The sequence below is a fragment of the Ornithorhynchus anatinus genome, chromosome 4 (assembly GCF_004115215.2).
Source record: "Ornithorhynchus anatinus isolate Pmale09 chromosome 4, mOrnAna1.pri.v4, whole genome shotgun sequence".
Classification (NCBI taxonomy): domain Eukaryota; kingdom Metazoa; phylum Chordata; class Mammalia; order Monotremata; family Ornithorhynchidae; genus Ornithorhynchus; species Ornithorhynchus anatinus.
This window is the reverse complement of record NC_041731.1, coordinates 7,099,079-7,115,029: the sequence shown is the minus strand read 5'-3', so window position 1 is coordinate 7,115,029 and position 15,951 is coordinate 7,099,079. Positions and strand designations below refer to the sequence as shown.

The window sequence follows — 15,951 nt, the reverse complement described above, 5'->3', positions numbered from 1 at the left end:
GTTGTATCTGTTGAGCGCTTACTGTGTGCAGAGCACTGTACTAAGCGCTTGGCAGCTGTGGGACTTTGGACAAGTCACTTCACTTCTCTTAAGTGAGCCTCATCTGTAAAATGGGGATTAAGACTGTGAGCCCCACGTGGGACAACCTGATTACCTTGTATCTACTCCAGTGCTTAGAACAGTGCTTGGCACAGAGTAAGTGCTTAACAAATACCATCATTATTATTATTTTTAAAAAGACTGTTGAAATAGATTCTCCGGTGTGGTTAAAATGGGGCCCGGAGATCAGGGTTGAGGCAAAAGCATCTGGATGTTGGTCTGGATGTCATAGTCTCAACTTTAATCAACTTTAATGGTCTGTTCCAAGGAAGTTTTATTTATTGAGGGCTTAGTGTAGGTGCAGAGCACTGTACTAAGCGCTTGGGAGAGTACAAGATAACAGAGTTGGTAGACATGTGCTCTGCCCACAACAACCTAACAGTCTAGAGAAGGAAGTATTTTTCTATCAGTTCAGCCCGACTTCCAGGTTCTCTTTCTTCCCCCTACCATGCTCTTTTCTGATCCTGGAGTAGGAGTCATTGCCTTATAATCCCTTCCTTCCCTGTGTTCTTTTTAAAAAAAAAATTGTATCTGTTAAGCACTTACTATGTGTCAAGCACTGTTCTAAGCACTGGGGTAGATATAAATTAATCAGATTGGACGCAGTCCCTTTCCCACATGGGGCTCACAGTCTAAGTAGGAGAGAGAACAGGTTTTGAGCCCCCATTTTGCAGTTGAGGAAACTGAGGCCTAGAGAAGTGAAGTGACTGGCCCAAGGTCACACAGCAGGCAAGTGGCAGAACTGGGATTAGAACCCAAGTCCCCTGGCTCCGGGGCCTGTGTTTTATCTCCTAGGCCACACTGCTTCACGATTTCCGACCTTTAAGTCTGGTTCCAGCCTTTCTCCTATAGGTAGAAAAAAAACCCTCTTTTTTTTCCCCAAGCTTCAGGCTTTGAAAGCCCACCTCCTCCAGGGAGTCCTCAAGGGACCTAATCAGCAAACCCAACTATGACTACACATGACAAGAAGCCGATCAGTGGCTGCAGGTGTGTTGTGTGGGAACCTAGGCCCCAGGAGAGACAAAGACTGAGCATCCCCTGGGTTCTGAAAAGTGTCCTGCACAGCTGCTGAGCTGAAGAGATAATGAATGTGGGCTAAGCTTGCTTTTTATAGAAACCCGTGATGAGGAAAAGCCTTTAAAGAAGAAAGTTCAGCACATTATTGTCCTACTCAGTGAAGAGTCACGAGGAATAAGAGCCTGGGGTTTGGTTTGACAGACCTACAGAATCAGACAGTTCAGGAGCTATTCCATAAATCAGTCAGTCCACTGGATTTATTGAACACTTTCTCTGAGCAGAGACCTGTACTAAACACTTGGAAGAGTACAATATAACAATAAACAGATACAGTCCCTGCCCACGAGTTTACAGTCTAGAGGGAGAGATGGACATTAATATAAATAAATAAATTACATAAATTACAGTGACTTGCCCAAGGTCACACAGCAGGCAAGTGGCAGAGCTGGAATTAGAACCTGGGTCCTCTGGGTTTTAATCCCAGAAAATGGAGTCATTCTCCCAGATTTGGAGGGAAGAGTGTCAGGGAAGCCCCCGTCAGTCGGGGCCAGATGAGGGGGACCCTAAGCTCCCAGTTGGAAGCCCCAAAGGTCTGGGGGCCAGAGCACAGCACATTGGCACCTGGGCTACAGTGGCTTTTGGAGCATCTGGCCAGATTGGGGCACGTCTGTTCTGTCTGTTGTATGACCTTGGGTAAGTCACTTTACTTCTCTGGGCTTCAGTTCCCTCATCTGTAAAATGGGAATTGAGACCATGAGCCCCATATGGCACAGGATTGTGTCCAACCTGATTTTCTTGGGTCTACCCCAGTGCTTAGTACAGTGCCTGGAACATAGGCACTTCAAATATATCATAATTATTATATTATTATTACTGTTTGCTAAGCGCTTACAATGTGCCCCCCACTCCGCCAGACCTTAAGCTCGTTGTGGGCGGGGAAGGTGTCTGTCTGTTGTCCTCTCCCTAGCGTTTAGAACAGAGCACACGGTAAGCACTCAATAAATACGACCGAATGACCAAGCCGAGGAACCGGCTCCGGTTCGCTGCTTGGCCATGGATCCGCGGTTCTGCTTTGCCTCACTTCTCCTTAGTTGCTCATTCATCTGTCCACGGACCATGGCCGTGGTCACAGTCACATCCACCTTGTCTCGTTACGGACGTCACCCTGGGAAGGTGCATTCGGTTGTATGTCACCGGTCCACCCCCCTTCCGTTCACTCAGGATGGCTCTTCCTGGGCCACCGACATGGGACGCCCGCAAGCGGGAGTTTCTGCCAACGTGGCATTAGCGGGACTCCTGCCTTTCCTCTCGGGCCGGATAATCATGTTCTCTCTGGATAAACAACTACAGTGGATTCATTCCCTCCTCAGGCCACGGACTAGCCTGGGAAAGCCTCAAATGACTGAAAGAGTGAGGATACTCTCCTGCTCAGAGCCTCCTGATGACCAGGAAGGGACCTAGGCATAGGGAGAATCCAGCTCCAAACATCACATTCCCTTGCCAGGAAACACGGTGGAAATTATTAATTGCCAAGGAAGCCGGGCTGAACATTAAGGGGGCAATTGCCCCACTCTCCCTCCCCAGCCTTCTCGGGCACCCCTGATGGAGGAGACAGAATGCTAGGCTGAATGGGCTGCAGTCTGGCTGTCCCCCACCTCTCCCAAGGCTTTTGTTCAGCACAATCAAGAAGCAGTGTGGCCTAGTGGATAGAGCACAGGCCTGGGAGTCAGAAGGACCTTGACTCTAATCCCAGCTCCACTCCTTGTCTGCTGTGTGACCTAGAGCAAGTCACTTCACTTCTCTGTGCCTCCTTTACCTCATCTGTAAAACGGGAATAAAGACTGGGAGCCCCACGTGGGACGTGGATTCTGTCCAACCTGATTAGCTTGTATCTACCCCAGCGCTTACTAAAGTGCCTAGCACTTAGTAAGGGCTTCTTAACAAATACCATTAAAAACAAAAAGAAAAACTTCCAAGGAGGGAGAGTCACCCAGGGTGGAAAGGGACGTGAAGCCCTGGGTTAACTTTTCCAGCATCCTGAAGGACTAGTTTCCTGAAAAAAAAAGAAAACAACCCTTAATAAAACCTTAAATCTACACTTTCTGGGCACTAAGGGAATGTGGTTCAAAATTTTCAAGCTCAGGAGGATGGGGGAAACGGGGATTTAGTCGAGAGGATGTTCTGAGACTAGGATCCGACAACAGCTTCCCTCCCCCCATGCTTGCTTTCGTTAATCACTTGGCTCCTGCCTGTTTATTTTAAACTGCAGCTTTCCAGGATCACTCAGCGGGTATCATCATCTGTCCTCTCCTAGGAGAGAGATTGTTTCCCGAAGTCATAGACAACTCATTCTCCCGAGAAAGGAGGCAGTCATGGACAGGTTTTCACACTAGTTGAAACAAAAAGTGGAAGAGGTGTATAAAAAAGATCCCAGAGTTTACAAGGCAGTCTGTCTCCTGGGGAAGTCAATCTTAATCCCATAACCCCGTTGCTCTACCAATGTGCCATTAGAAAAAAAAAAAAAAGAAAGGTTTCTAAAGTTAACTTGATCCGTTACTTATCTAATCACCTAAACTTTTCTGGTTTCCAATTTGGCTCAATTGTGGTCTTTGAATGGAATCAGTACTGAACCGCAATATTCTTGGGTTACGATAGCTCTCCTTAACACAGCTCCGGGAGTCAGAAGACCTGGTTCTAATCCCACTTACCTGCTGTGTTGCCTTGGGCAAGGCACTTAATTTCTCTATGCCTCAGTTTCCTCATCTATAAAATGGGGGTGAAATATCTGTTCTCTCTCTCCCTTCGACTATGAGCCTCACGTGGGACAGTGACTGTGTCCACCCTAATTAATTTGCATCTGCCCCAGTGCTTAGAACAATGCTTGCCACAAAGTATGCACTTAACAAACGCCATATTTTTTATAATTATTTAGCACTCTCCCCTAACTAGCCCTGCTCCCCTCAGTCACTCTCCAAATTTGGGCAAGCAAAAGCACCTACAAACCCTGCTCCAGGCAAAATTTAGCACCCCCACAACCTCCCTAGCCCACCGTAGCCTGTTGTTACAAATACTTTTCTGTCAGGACTCTGGTTCTGTCACCTTCTGGAGGATCTAACAACATGGCAGCCTCCACACTCACCCACTCACTCAGCCTTCACTTGGCCCATGTGCCCAAGACTTCCAGCGCTTAGAACAGTGCTCTGCACATACTAAGCACTTAACAAATACCAACATTATTATTATAATTATGTGTAGACAAGGAACAGAGAAGGAACATGGGTTTCTGGGAGCCAGAAGATCTGGGCTCTAATCTCAGCTCTGCCTCTTGCCTGCTGTGTCACCTTGGGCAAGTCACTTAACTCCTCTGTGCCTCAATTTCCTAACTGTAAAATGGGGATTAAACATCTGTTGAAGACACTGAAGGCACATCTCCAAAAGGCCCTCCCTAACTAAGCCCTCATTTCCTCTTCTCCCACTCCCTTCTGCATCACATTTGGATTTACCCCCTTTTTTCACCCCTCTCTCAGCCCCAGAACACTTATTTACTTATTTTTATTAATGTCTGGATGCCCCATCTAGAGTGTAAACTCGTTGTGGGCCGGGAACTTGTCTACCAAGTTTGTTATATTACACTCTCCAAAGCCGTTAGGAGAGTGCTCTGCACAAAATGTCAATAAAAACAATTGACTGACCGTTCCCCTCCCCCTTAGCCTGTGAGCCCCATGTGGGACAGGGATTATATCTGATTTGAATGTCTTGTATCTATCCCCAACACTTAGCACAGTGTTTGTCACGTAAATGCTTAAATATCACAATTATAATAAGGGATGATGAATCTGTGGTATTCATTATGCACTTATTGTATGGAGAATACTGCACTAGGGGCTTTAAAAATTGGGAAGTATTTTCTCATGAGAACTGTCATAATCCAGTGAAATAAGGCAAAGGCATCACTCCGACTTTGCTTTGCTTCTCCTTAAGCTTGAGCAATACTAAAGGAGAATTATTCAGGATGGAGAAAAGTTCTTTTATAAATCGTTTACTCAAATGGAAGAGGTGTGTGTGTGTGCACGCAGTGTGGTCAGAGCAGGGCAAGGATCAAATTCCAGAATCAGGAGTGAAAGGAGAAACTGTCCATGTGATGCCCATAATTTAGAGAACCGAACAAAAGTACTTCGGCAGAAACTAGCCAAGGCTCAGTAGGGATCGACTCTTGACTAAAATCATCTGTGGCTAGGTGATGGGAGACGAACATGGGAGATGAGAAACGACAGACAACTTCCACCCTGCAAAGAGCAAAAGGTGATCTCCCAACTCAATCTCCTCCTGAAAAAAAATGTCCCTTCTTTACTTTTGTGTCTTTCCCACAACAAAACAGGAGCTTAACGATAACTGCTGACAGTTCATCGGCTGGATCCCACAGCCTTCTAAATCGTGATGTGTTCAAGAGTGGCCTAACTGCCCAGAGGGAGTTTTTGAAAAGAAAAAAAGAAAGAAAAAACAAAGCTTACACGCCTGACCCCTCCCCTTCCCAAACCTGAGTTCTGTTGATTCTATTTCAGCCTGTAGCAAATGCCGTTTTGGTGAGTCCCGAAGGAGTAGAAAGAGGAATCAAAAGCACAAACTGCAGAAAGATCCAGCGTAATACGACATTTTACATAAGAGTGCCCGAAACCTATGTTAAACAATTACATCCATGTGATGTGTGAAAGGCAGAACTGTCTGACAATTATAGAAAAACATTAATTACCGAAGATCTAAGGTGATGTTTGCATCTTAATGGCTGAGGTGCTTTCAGTCTCATTTTCAAACCAACAGAATGGGGATTTGTGACTTTTTTAATTGGTGGCATTTCAGCATTGTTCATCTTGAAAACTTCAGGCGGGCTTGTGGTGATAAGGCAGTAGGACTGGAGGTGAAATCACTTCCTTGAACGGAGGCTCCTGATGGGATCTACCAGAATCTGGGCCAACAGAACTTTCCACTGAAAGGTCCCATGAGGAAAAATAGCATGGCTCCTTACAGATACAAACAGAGATCTTTTGGTGGTTCTGGGCAGGACTTCTGAGATAGCACAGCTCCATCTAAACTGCAAATTAGGTTAAAGTACCAACATGAAGCCAACTGGGTTCTAATCCCGGTTCCAACACCTGTCTGCTGTGTGAGCTCGAGGAAGACACTTCATTTCTCTCTGCCTCAGTTTCCTGATCTGTAAAATGGGGATTAGTACTGTGAGCCCCATGTGGGACATGGACTGTGAACAACCTGGTTAACTTGTATCTACCCTAGTGCTTAGTACAGTGCCGGGCACATAGTAAGCGCTTAATACAAATACAAAAAGAAAAAGCACAGGCCTGGGAGCCAGAGGACCTGGGTTCTAATTCCAGTTCTGCTACTTACATGCTGTGTGTGACCTTGGTCAAATCACTTAATTTCTTTGTGCCTCAGTTTCCTCAACTGTAAAATGGGGATTAAATACCCATCCTTCCTCCTTTTTAGACTGTGAGCCCCATGTGGGGCAGGGGCCATATTTGGCCTGATTAATGTATCTACCCCAGTGCTTAGAACAGCGCTTGACACACGGTACAATAAAAATGAAGAAAACCCTTCTAACCGACTGTTCCCAAAGGGATCCTGGGACTCATGTGAGAGTTTCTTCTGGCTACAAGCCCTCAATTTGCCTCCCCCACGGTCAACAGAAAGAAAAGAAGGCCCATGAAAGAGGGTGTACAGGACTTTGTAAAATGCCAGAGGGTTTTTAAGTCCGTCAATGATTTCCTTCGTTTGGCCTTGTCCCATCTGGCAGAGCACCTGTATCACAGCCTGCAGCCTGAAACGTCATGCAGAAGGAAGCCAAAAACACTTGAAACCTCCGAGGAAGCTGCCTCGTGAAACAAACATTTTCAACACCGACAGCCCCAATCCTGACTCCGCATACGGTAATGTCCGTTCGGCAACAGCAGACGGGGACTCTCTACTTTGAACCGCACTCTGTCGATGCCCAGATGTTTACGGCTTCAAGCTCACCGAAAGTGTATCGGTGCAGATTAGCAGGGCTGGTTTTACAGCCAAATCTGGGGCACAGTCAATCTCAACCATCTGGAGAGAAATTTGATCACTTATTAATCTCGAAGGTCCGAAAGAGCTAGTTACACCGTCCAAATTCCTAAAATAAATGCTACCGCTCAATTTCCCTTGGTGTTCTGTTGATGTGGCCACAGGCTACGAGAGAAAGAGTAGCAACAGTCTACTACTTAAATCCAATTACTGCACCTCCAGATAACCGAATTGAAAACGTAAATACTTGCATAGTACTCCTTGCGTGGGACAAGCAATAAATTATTCAGAGGGCAACGGTCCAGTGTGACACAAGAACAAAAAGAGAGACCGTTTCATCTTATTAGTATTCCTGCGCAAAAGCGTAATGCCGATCATGCCCTTCAAAGAGGCTTTTAAGCACAAACGAGCAACAAGTTTCCACGAAATCCCCCAGAGAGCAGGGATGTCCATTCTCCTGGAAAAATTCAGGCTCAGCAACAGTTGGCATCAGGCTGTACGCTATTGAAAGAGTATTTCGTTATCTCAGTAACTTAAAACAAAGGAAAAACCACTCTCACCGACCGTAGGAAACGTTCAGTTATCCCACTGACTTTTTCGGTCGGCTAATCTCTGGCTGGTTTGCTGATTCTGGCCGCTTGAGCGTGCACGGCCTTCCCCTGACTGCCCCAGCATTTCCTTACAGAGATCATTCTGCGGAAAAGGCATCAGCCGGGCTAAACTGGGGGCTAGAGAATGAAAACGACGGAGGGAGATTTTAAAGTTGGAAATCGAGACTCGCAAGGGGAAAGGACACTTCGGCAGGGGGAGAGAGAAGGTCAAATGCAACTGGGGGTAGTAAATCACTTGCTAAATAGTGATTTATTAAACTAGCGTGACTTCTGAGGCTTAGAGGGGATGTTAGACTGTAAGCCCGTCAAAGGGCAGGGATTGTCTCTATCTGTTACCGATTTGTCCATTCCAAGCGCTTAGTACAGTGCTCTGCACATAGTAAGCGCTCAATAAATACTATTGGATGAATGAATGAATGTTAGCCCGGGAAGTGACCACTGGCTCCTAGGGAATGTGGCTGTCTTTGGAAAGAATTCCACCCTGGCATTGGGAGGAGGAGGTGGCAGGTGCCCCTAGACTGTAAACCCTTTGTGGGCAGGGATCGTCTCTCTCTACTGCTGTATTGTACTTTCCAAGCGCTTAGTACAGTACTCTGCACACAGTAAGTGCTCAATCAATACGATCGAATGAATATTCTGCTGGGGGGGGGCAACCCCGGGGAAGTCCGAGGTTGTGGATTCTAATCCCCAGCTCCACCACTTGTCAGCTGGGTGACTTTGGGCAAGTCGCTGAACTTCTCTGGGCCTCAGTGACCTCATGAAATGGGGATGAAGACTGTGAGCCCCACGTGGGGCAACCTCATTACCTTGCATCTCCCCCAGCGCTTAGAACAGTGTTTGGCACCTAGTAAGTGCTTAATGAAAGCTTAAGCGCGTGGCTCAGTGGAAAGAGCCCGGGCTTGGGAGTCAGAGGTGGTGGGTTCTAATCTCGGCTCCACCACGTGTCAGCTGTGTGACCTCGGGCAAATCACTTCACTTCTCTGGGCCTCAGTGACCTCATCTGTAAAACGGGGATTTTAAGACTGTGAGCCCCAAGTAGGACAACCTGATGATCTTGTACCTCCCCCAGTGCTTAGAACAGTGCTTGGCACAGAGTAAGCGCTTAACAAATATCAACATTATTATTATAAATGAACACCATAATTCTTATGACCAGCCTCATTTCTTAGGACCGCATTTCGGGGCTTCCTGGGATAGAGTCATTATTATGATTATTCCATCTGCTTCTTACTCCGGACCACATTCCCCCCCTGCCCACCCTCTGCTCTCCCCTTTCCCCTCCCCCCAGCACTGTGTTCATTTGTATATATTATTTATTACCCTATTTATTTTGTTAATGAGGTGTACAGCCCCTTGATTCTCTTTTTCTTGAGGATGTGGTCTTGTTTTTGTTTTGTTCTCTTTGGCTTTTCTGTCTGTCTCCCCCGTCTAGTCTGTGAGCCCGTCACTGGGCCGGGATCGTCTCTATCTGGTGCCCAGTTGTCCATTCCAAGCGCTTAGTCCAGTGCTCTGCACATAGTAAGCTCTCAATAAATACTATTGAATGAATGAATATTTTCTTGATGATGTGGTCCTGTTTTTGTTTTGTTCTTTTTTGCTTTGCTGTCCCCCCCCGTTTAGACTGTGAGCCCGTCACTGGGCCGGGATCGTCTCTATCTGTTGCCCAGTTGTCCATTCCAAGCGCTTAGTCCAGTGCTCTGCGCATAGTAAGCACTCAATAAATACTATTGAATGAATGAATATCTTGATGATGTGGTCCTGTTCATGTTTTGTTCTCTTTGGCTCTGCTGTCTGTCTCCCCCGTTTCGACTGTCAGGTGGGATTGGGCCGGGATGGCCTCTATCTGTTGCCCGCTTGTCCATTCCAAGCGCTTAGTCCAGTGCTCTGCACATAGTAAACTCTCAATAAATACTATTGAATGAATGAATATTTATCTTGATGATGTGGTCCTATTTTTGTTTTGTTCTCTTTTGCTTTGCCGTCCCCCTCGTTTAGACCGTCAGCCCGTCACTGGGCCGGGATGGCCTCTATCTGTTGCCCCCTTGTCCATTCCAAGCTCTTAGTCCAGCGCTCTGCACACAGTAAGCGCTCGATAGAGAAGCAGCGTGGCTCAGTGGCAAGAGCCCGGGCTTGGGAGTCCGAGGTCATGGGTTCGAATCCCGACTCTGCCACTTGGCAGCTGTGGGACTGTGGGCAGGTCGCTTCACTTCTCGGTGCCTCAGTTACCTCATCTGTAAAATGGGGATTAAGACTGTGAGCCCCACGTGGGACAGCCTGATTCCCCTCTGTATCCCCCAGCGCTTAGAACAGTGCTCGGCACATAGTAAGCGCTTAACAAATACCCACATTATTATTATTACTTCACTTCTCTGGGCCTCAGTTCCCTCATCTGTCAAATGGGGATGAAGACTGTGAGCCTCCCATGGGACAACCTGATGATCCTGTATCTCCCCCAGCGCTTAGAACAGTGCTCGGCACATAGTAAGCGCTTAACAAATACCAACATTATTATTATTCCTGAATGAATGAACTGAGGACCCACCTTCCTGACGCTGCCATGCTCCGCCGGCTGCCAGAGGAACCTCTCCATCCCTTCTCCGTCCTGGCTCTCCTCCAGGATCATCGCCTCCACCGGGATGCCCAGCACTCCTGGGACCCCAGATGAGCTCTTCTTCCCCTTGGAATTTCTTTTTTTTTTTGGTTTTTTGGGAGGGAGTGGGAAGAAATTGGGGGGGGGGGGGTCCACAGCTCCCCACGTGCCCCTCTCAATCCGAGGACCCCAAGTTGTGCCGAACTTGGAGCTCTGCACCCAAATAAAATTTAAAAAAAATCAAATAAATGATAGTATTAAGTGCTATGGGACAGGGACTGTACTGAGCGCTGGATAAGGGGGGCGCCTAATGCATCCGACAGGAGGGAGCCTGCTTTCCCTCCTCCGCCCCGGGAGATCTTGCAACCGAAATTCCAGATCCCGCTTTTCCTTGCTTCTCCTTCCCAAAGCGATGGGAAAGAAGCGGCGCTCCAAAAGGGAGGGGGGGAGGGGCAGGGGGCGGGGCCTGATTTGCATCCGACCAATCACGAGCCGGGACGGCTGAAATGGAAAGGGAGTCTGACCAATGGGAGCCGGGGAAAGGCGGCCTTAGCCCCGCCCCCGCCCCGTCTCCCCTGGCAACGGCGGGGGATTAGAACGCCGAGTGACGACAGTCAGAGCGGGGCTGCTCGGAAATGCGCCTGCGCTAACCCCCCCCCCCCCCCCCGGTTGGGTGCGGCGCCCTCTGCTGGGCCACGCGGGGAAGTGCACCCCCTCCAGTGGACCGAACGGGGCAGCGCCGCGAGCTCCCTCTGCTGGACCAAAGAGGGAAGTGTCGTAAGCTGCCGTTGTCCTCAAGTTGTGGGTAGGGAGTGTGGCCTTTGCTCATAATAACAATAATAATAATAATAATGATAATGTCGGTATTTGTTAAGCGCTTACTATGTGCAGAGCACTGTTCTAAGCGCTGGGGGAGATCCAGGGTCATCAGGTTGTCCCACGTGAGGCTCACAGTCTTCATCCCCATTTTACAGATGAGGGAACTGAGGCACAGAGAATAATAATGTTGGTATTTGTTAAGCGCTTACTCTGTGCAGAGCACTGTTCTAAGCGCTGGGGGAGATCCAGGGTCATCGGGTTGTCCCACGTGAGGCTCACATTTAATATCCCCATTTTACAGGTAAAGGAACTGAGGCACAGAGAAGAATAATAATGTTGGTATTTGTTAAGCGCTTACTCTGTGCAGAGCACTGTTCTAAGCGCTGGGGGAGATCCTGGGTCATCGGGTTGTCCTACGTGAGGCTCACATTTAATATCCCCATTTTACAGGTGAGGGAACTGAGGCACAGAGAATAATTATAATAATGTTGGTATTTGTTAAGCACTTACTCTGTGCAGAGCACTGTTCTAAGCGCTGGGGGAGATCCAGGGTCATCAGGTTGTCCCACGTGAGGCTCACAGTCTTCATCCCCATTTTACAGATGAGGGAACTGAGGCCCAGAGAAGTGAAGTGACTTGCCCACAGTCACACAGCTGACAAGTGACAGAGCCGGGAGTAATTATTAGAGCACACTCTGCCAAGCGTTTAGCACAGTGCTTTGCACACTGTGATTTTTCAAGAAATACGACCGACCGACTGAACAACCTGTTTTGCTGGCTGGTTTAGAACGCCAGCCTGGATGGGATGGTCAATAGGAGGGCTTAGAAATAATGCTAACAATAATAATAATAATGTTGGTATTTGTTAAGCGCTTACTATGTGCAGAGCACTGTTCTAAGAGCAGGGAGGATACAAGGTGTATCTCTAGTACAGTGCTCTGGGCTCAGTTGAACGCTCAGGAAATAATAATAATGATAATGTTGTTGTTTGTTAAGCGCTTACGATGTGCAGAGCACTGTTCTAAGCGCTGGGGTAGATCCAGGGTGATCAGGTTGTCCCACGTGAGGCTCATAGTCTTCAGCCCCATTTTACAAATGAGGTCACTGAGGCCCAGAGAAGTTAAGTGACTTGCCCAAAGTCAGCCAGTTGACAAGCGGCTGGCCCGGGATTTGAACCCATGACCTCTGACTCACTAGCCCGTGCTCTTTCCACTGAGGCACGCTCGTACTCTCCCAAGTGCTTATTACAGTGCTTTGCACACTGTAATTTTTCAAGAAATACGACCGACCGACTGAACAACCTGCTTTGATGGCTGGTTTAGAACACCAGCCTGGATGAGGTGGTCAATAGGAGCGCTTAGTAATGGTAATAATAATGATAACGTTGGTATTTGTTAAGCGCTTACTATAATAATAATAATGTTGGTATTTGTTAAGCGCTTACTATGTGCAGAGCACTTTTCTAAGCGCTGGGGTAGACACAGGGGAATCCGGTTGTCCCATGTGGGGCTCACAGTCTTCACCTCCGTTTTGCAGATGAGGTAACTGAGGCACCGAGAAGTTAAGTGACTTGCCCACAGTCACCCAGCTGACAAGTGGCAGAGCGGGGATTCGAACCCATGACCTCTGACTCCCAAGCCTGGGCTCTTTCCACTAAGCCATGCTGCTTCATAATAGATAGTAATAATAATCATAATAATAATGTTGGTATTTGTTAAGCACTTACTAAGTGCAGAGCACTGTTCTAAGCACTGAGGTAGATACAGGGTAATCAGGTTGTCACACGTGAGGCTCACAGTTAATCCCCATTTTACAGATGAGGTAACTGAGGCACAGAGAAGTTAGACACTTGTGGGGAGTCAGGAGTCTGGGTAAGCATATTTTCAATCGCTTGAATCATTCTGGGTGCAACCATGGGATAGAGATTCTCAGAAAACCTAGGAAAAGCGGGTAAAATAAACATTACTTCCTGGATAGAAGAAGGAATCTTCATAAGAGAAGGAGCGTGGCTCAGTGGAAAGAGCACAGGCTTTGGAGTCAGAGGTCAGGGGTTCGAATCCCCGCTCCACCACTTGTCAGCTGTGTGACTGTGGGCAAGTCACTTCACTTCTCGGGGCCTCACTTACCTCATCCGGAAAATGGGGATTAAGACTGTGAGCCCCACGTGGGACAATCTGATTCCCCTGTGTCTACCCCAGCGCTTAGAAAAGTGCTCTGCACATAGTAAGCGCTTAACAAATACGAATACCAACATTATTATTATGAGGAGATTTATAACAAAATGGGTTGAGAAGAAAGGTCCTGATTCTGAACTCAGAGTCATCCTGAGACTATAACTTTGGATGATTGTTTCAGTACTCCTGGAGAATTTTGCGTCCTTGGGTTCAGATTGAAGGTAGGGTGGTTGGGGGAGGAAAGTGCTAACTGACGTTTATTTTCCTCAAGCCCAATAAAGGCTCTATTAGTTGACCTTCAAGACACAGTGTCTTTGTTTACACTGGCTTTTTTCAGCATGGTGTGGGAGGTAAAGGGAGTTGGTGGGGGAAATCAATGGATTCGTTGGATTGGCTGAAGCCAAGGAATTTAATGGGAGGTTTTATTGCACCACGCTTGCCCGTATATTAAGTTTCTTTTTTATTTTTGGTGTGTTCTTTAGCCTATATATATTTATAGTGGGTGCGCACCATAAATTGAAAAATAAATAACCATTGAGCACGAAGGAAAACATAATATACTGCTCTGTGGGAACCGTTTGACGGTGATGAATGAAGTTACAGGTACCACAGGACTAAAAGGAAACCTTAATCAATGGTTGTAATAGTTGCAGATGCATCATCTTTTGAAGCTGTCAGACATGGAATGCTGGTAAAAGAAAAAAAAAACTAGTGGAATGTGAAAAATGAATTGTTTATAAATACAATCAACACTTTTGTCTTAGTAGGAAAGTTAATCATTTGGAGCCACCTTCAGTAAAGCTTTGCTGAGAAAATAGCTTCTCTGAAAGACTCTGAATGATGGTCAATTTCTAGATCAAAATATTATCAAAATATTCAAGACCGAGTCATATGAAAGGAAAATACATAAATATATCAAGGAGAGCCTGTAGAAAGTAAGGTCGTTGTGGACAGGGAACGTGTCTACCAACTCTGTTCTATTGTCCTCTCCCAAGCACTTAGAAATAAAATAATAATAATAATTGCGGTATTTGTTAAGCGCTTACTATGTGCTAGGCACTCTACTAAGCACTGAGGTGGATATAAGTAAATCGAGTTGGTCACAGTCCCTGGCCCATGTGGGGCTCAACGACTCGATCCTCATTTTACAGATGAGGGAACTGAGGCACAGAAAAGTGAAGTAACTTGCCCAAGGTCACGCAGCAGGAAAGTGGCAGGGCCAGGATTAAGTACAGTTAGTGCTCAATAAATACAATTGATTTATTGATTGACAGTATTCTTTAATGGTATTTTCTTAGTGCTTACTATGTGCCAGGGACTCTACTAAGCACTGGGAGAGATACAAGCTAATCAGACTGGACACAGTCCATGTCCCATATGGGGCTCACAGTCTTAATCCCTATTTTACATATGGAGGAGCTACAGAGAAGTGAAATGACTTGCTTAAGGTCACAAAGCAGACAAATGGCAGAGATGAGATTAGAACCCAGGTCCTTCTGACCCCCAGACCCGTGTTCTATCCACTAGGCCACGTAGCTTCTCCATTTCAAGTCATAGAAAATGAGCCAGAGCTCAAAGAAGCCGCGTGGCTTAGTAGAGCTCCCAAGGCCGGGCTTGGGAGTCAGAGGTCGTGGGTTCGAAGCCCGGCTCTGCCACTTGTCAGCTGTGTTACTTTGAGCAAGTCGCTTCACTTCTCTGGGCCTCAGTGACCTCATCTGTAAAATGAGGATTAAGACTGTGAGCCCCATGTGGGACAATCTGATGACCTTGTACTACCCCAGTGCTTAGAACAGTGTTTGGCACATAGTAAGAGCTTAACAAATAGCAACATTATTATTATTAATAGTAGTAATAGCTTGACTTGGGCACAGTGTGGAGTAATGTCATATATGGTCCATTTTGGTCCCCTTTCCCTTCAATATCTGTCTTATATCTCATGCCAAACCTGACCCACACCTCCAACAGCCAGAAGTCACTGAACTTCTCTGTGCCTCAGTTCCCTCATCTGAAAAATCTGGATTAAATACCTGTTCTCCCTTTCCCTGAAACTGTAAACTGCATGTGGGACTAGGACTGTATATGTTCTGACTGTCCTGTGTCATCCTCAGTGCTTAATACAGCATTTAACACAAAATAAGTGCTTGACAAGGACTACAGTTATTATTATTATGGGCTACTGCTGCTTGGAGAATGCCTGCTGGGTCACCTTGGGCAAGTCACTTAATTTCTCTGTGCCTCAGAGTCCTAATCTATAAAGTGGGGGTTAAATACCTGTTCTCCCTCCCCCTTCGTTTGTGAGCTACAGCATCGGTACTATGGTACAGTCACTTGAAGCATAAATAGGTTTATGTAGAAATGTCGGGTGCATTTCTTCATATGTCGCGCCCCTTCTCGCCGATACGTGTCGCATCCTTTCCTGGGAGGAACCGGACTGGTAGGGATGAGAAAGTTTGAGTGACACTGCATTTTAATCAGTTTCTTCAGGTAAGGCTCTCGATCCCAACACTTCACAATTAGACCAAGGGTCTCCCATCATTTATAATGGGAAATGCCATCCTTGTCATTGTCATCACTACTGTTAGGT

General features: G+C 46.7%; 1 protein-coding gene across 2 annotated transcripts in view; it reads right to left on the bottom strand.

Moving 5' to 3' along the window:
* RHPN1 (rhophilin Rho GTPase binding protein 1) overlaps positions 1-10,774 on the bottom strand; it is a 40,387-nt gene extending 29,613 nt beyond the window's left edge. Inside the window, exon 1 of one of the 2 annotated variants that reach the window (XM_007662165.4) lies at positions 10,327-10,774. In XM_007662165.4, coding sequence (XP_007660355.2) covers positions 10,327-10,407 — 81 coding nt within the window. In that variant the 5' untranslated portion in view covers positions 10,408-10,774. Of the gene's footprint in view, positions 1-7,737; positions 7,915-10,326 lie in introns of those variants that run through there. The other variant, XM_007662166.3, reaches the window with a different exon arrangement.
* Positions 10,775-15,951: the final 5,177 nt, after the last annotated feature.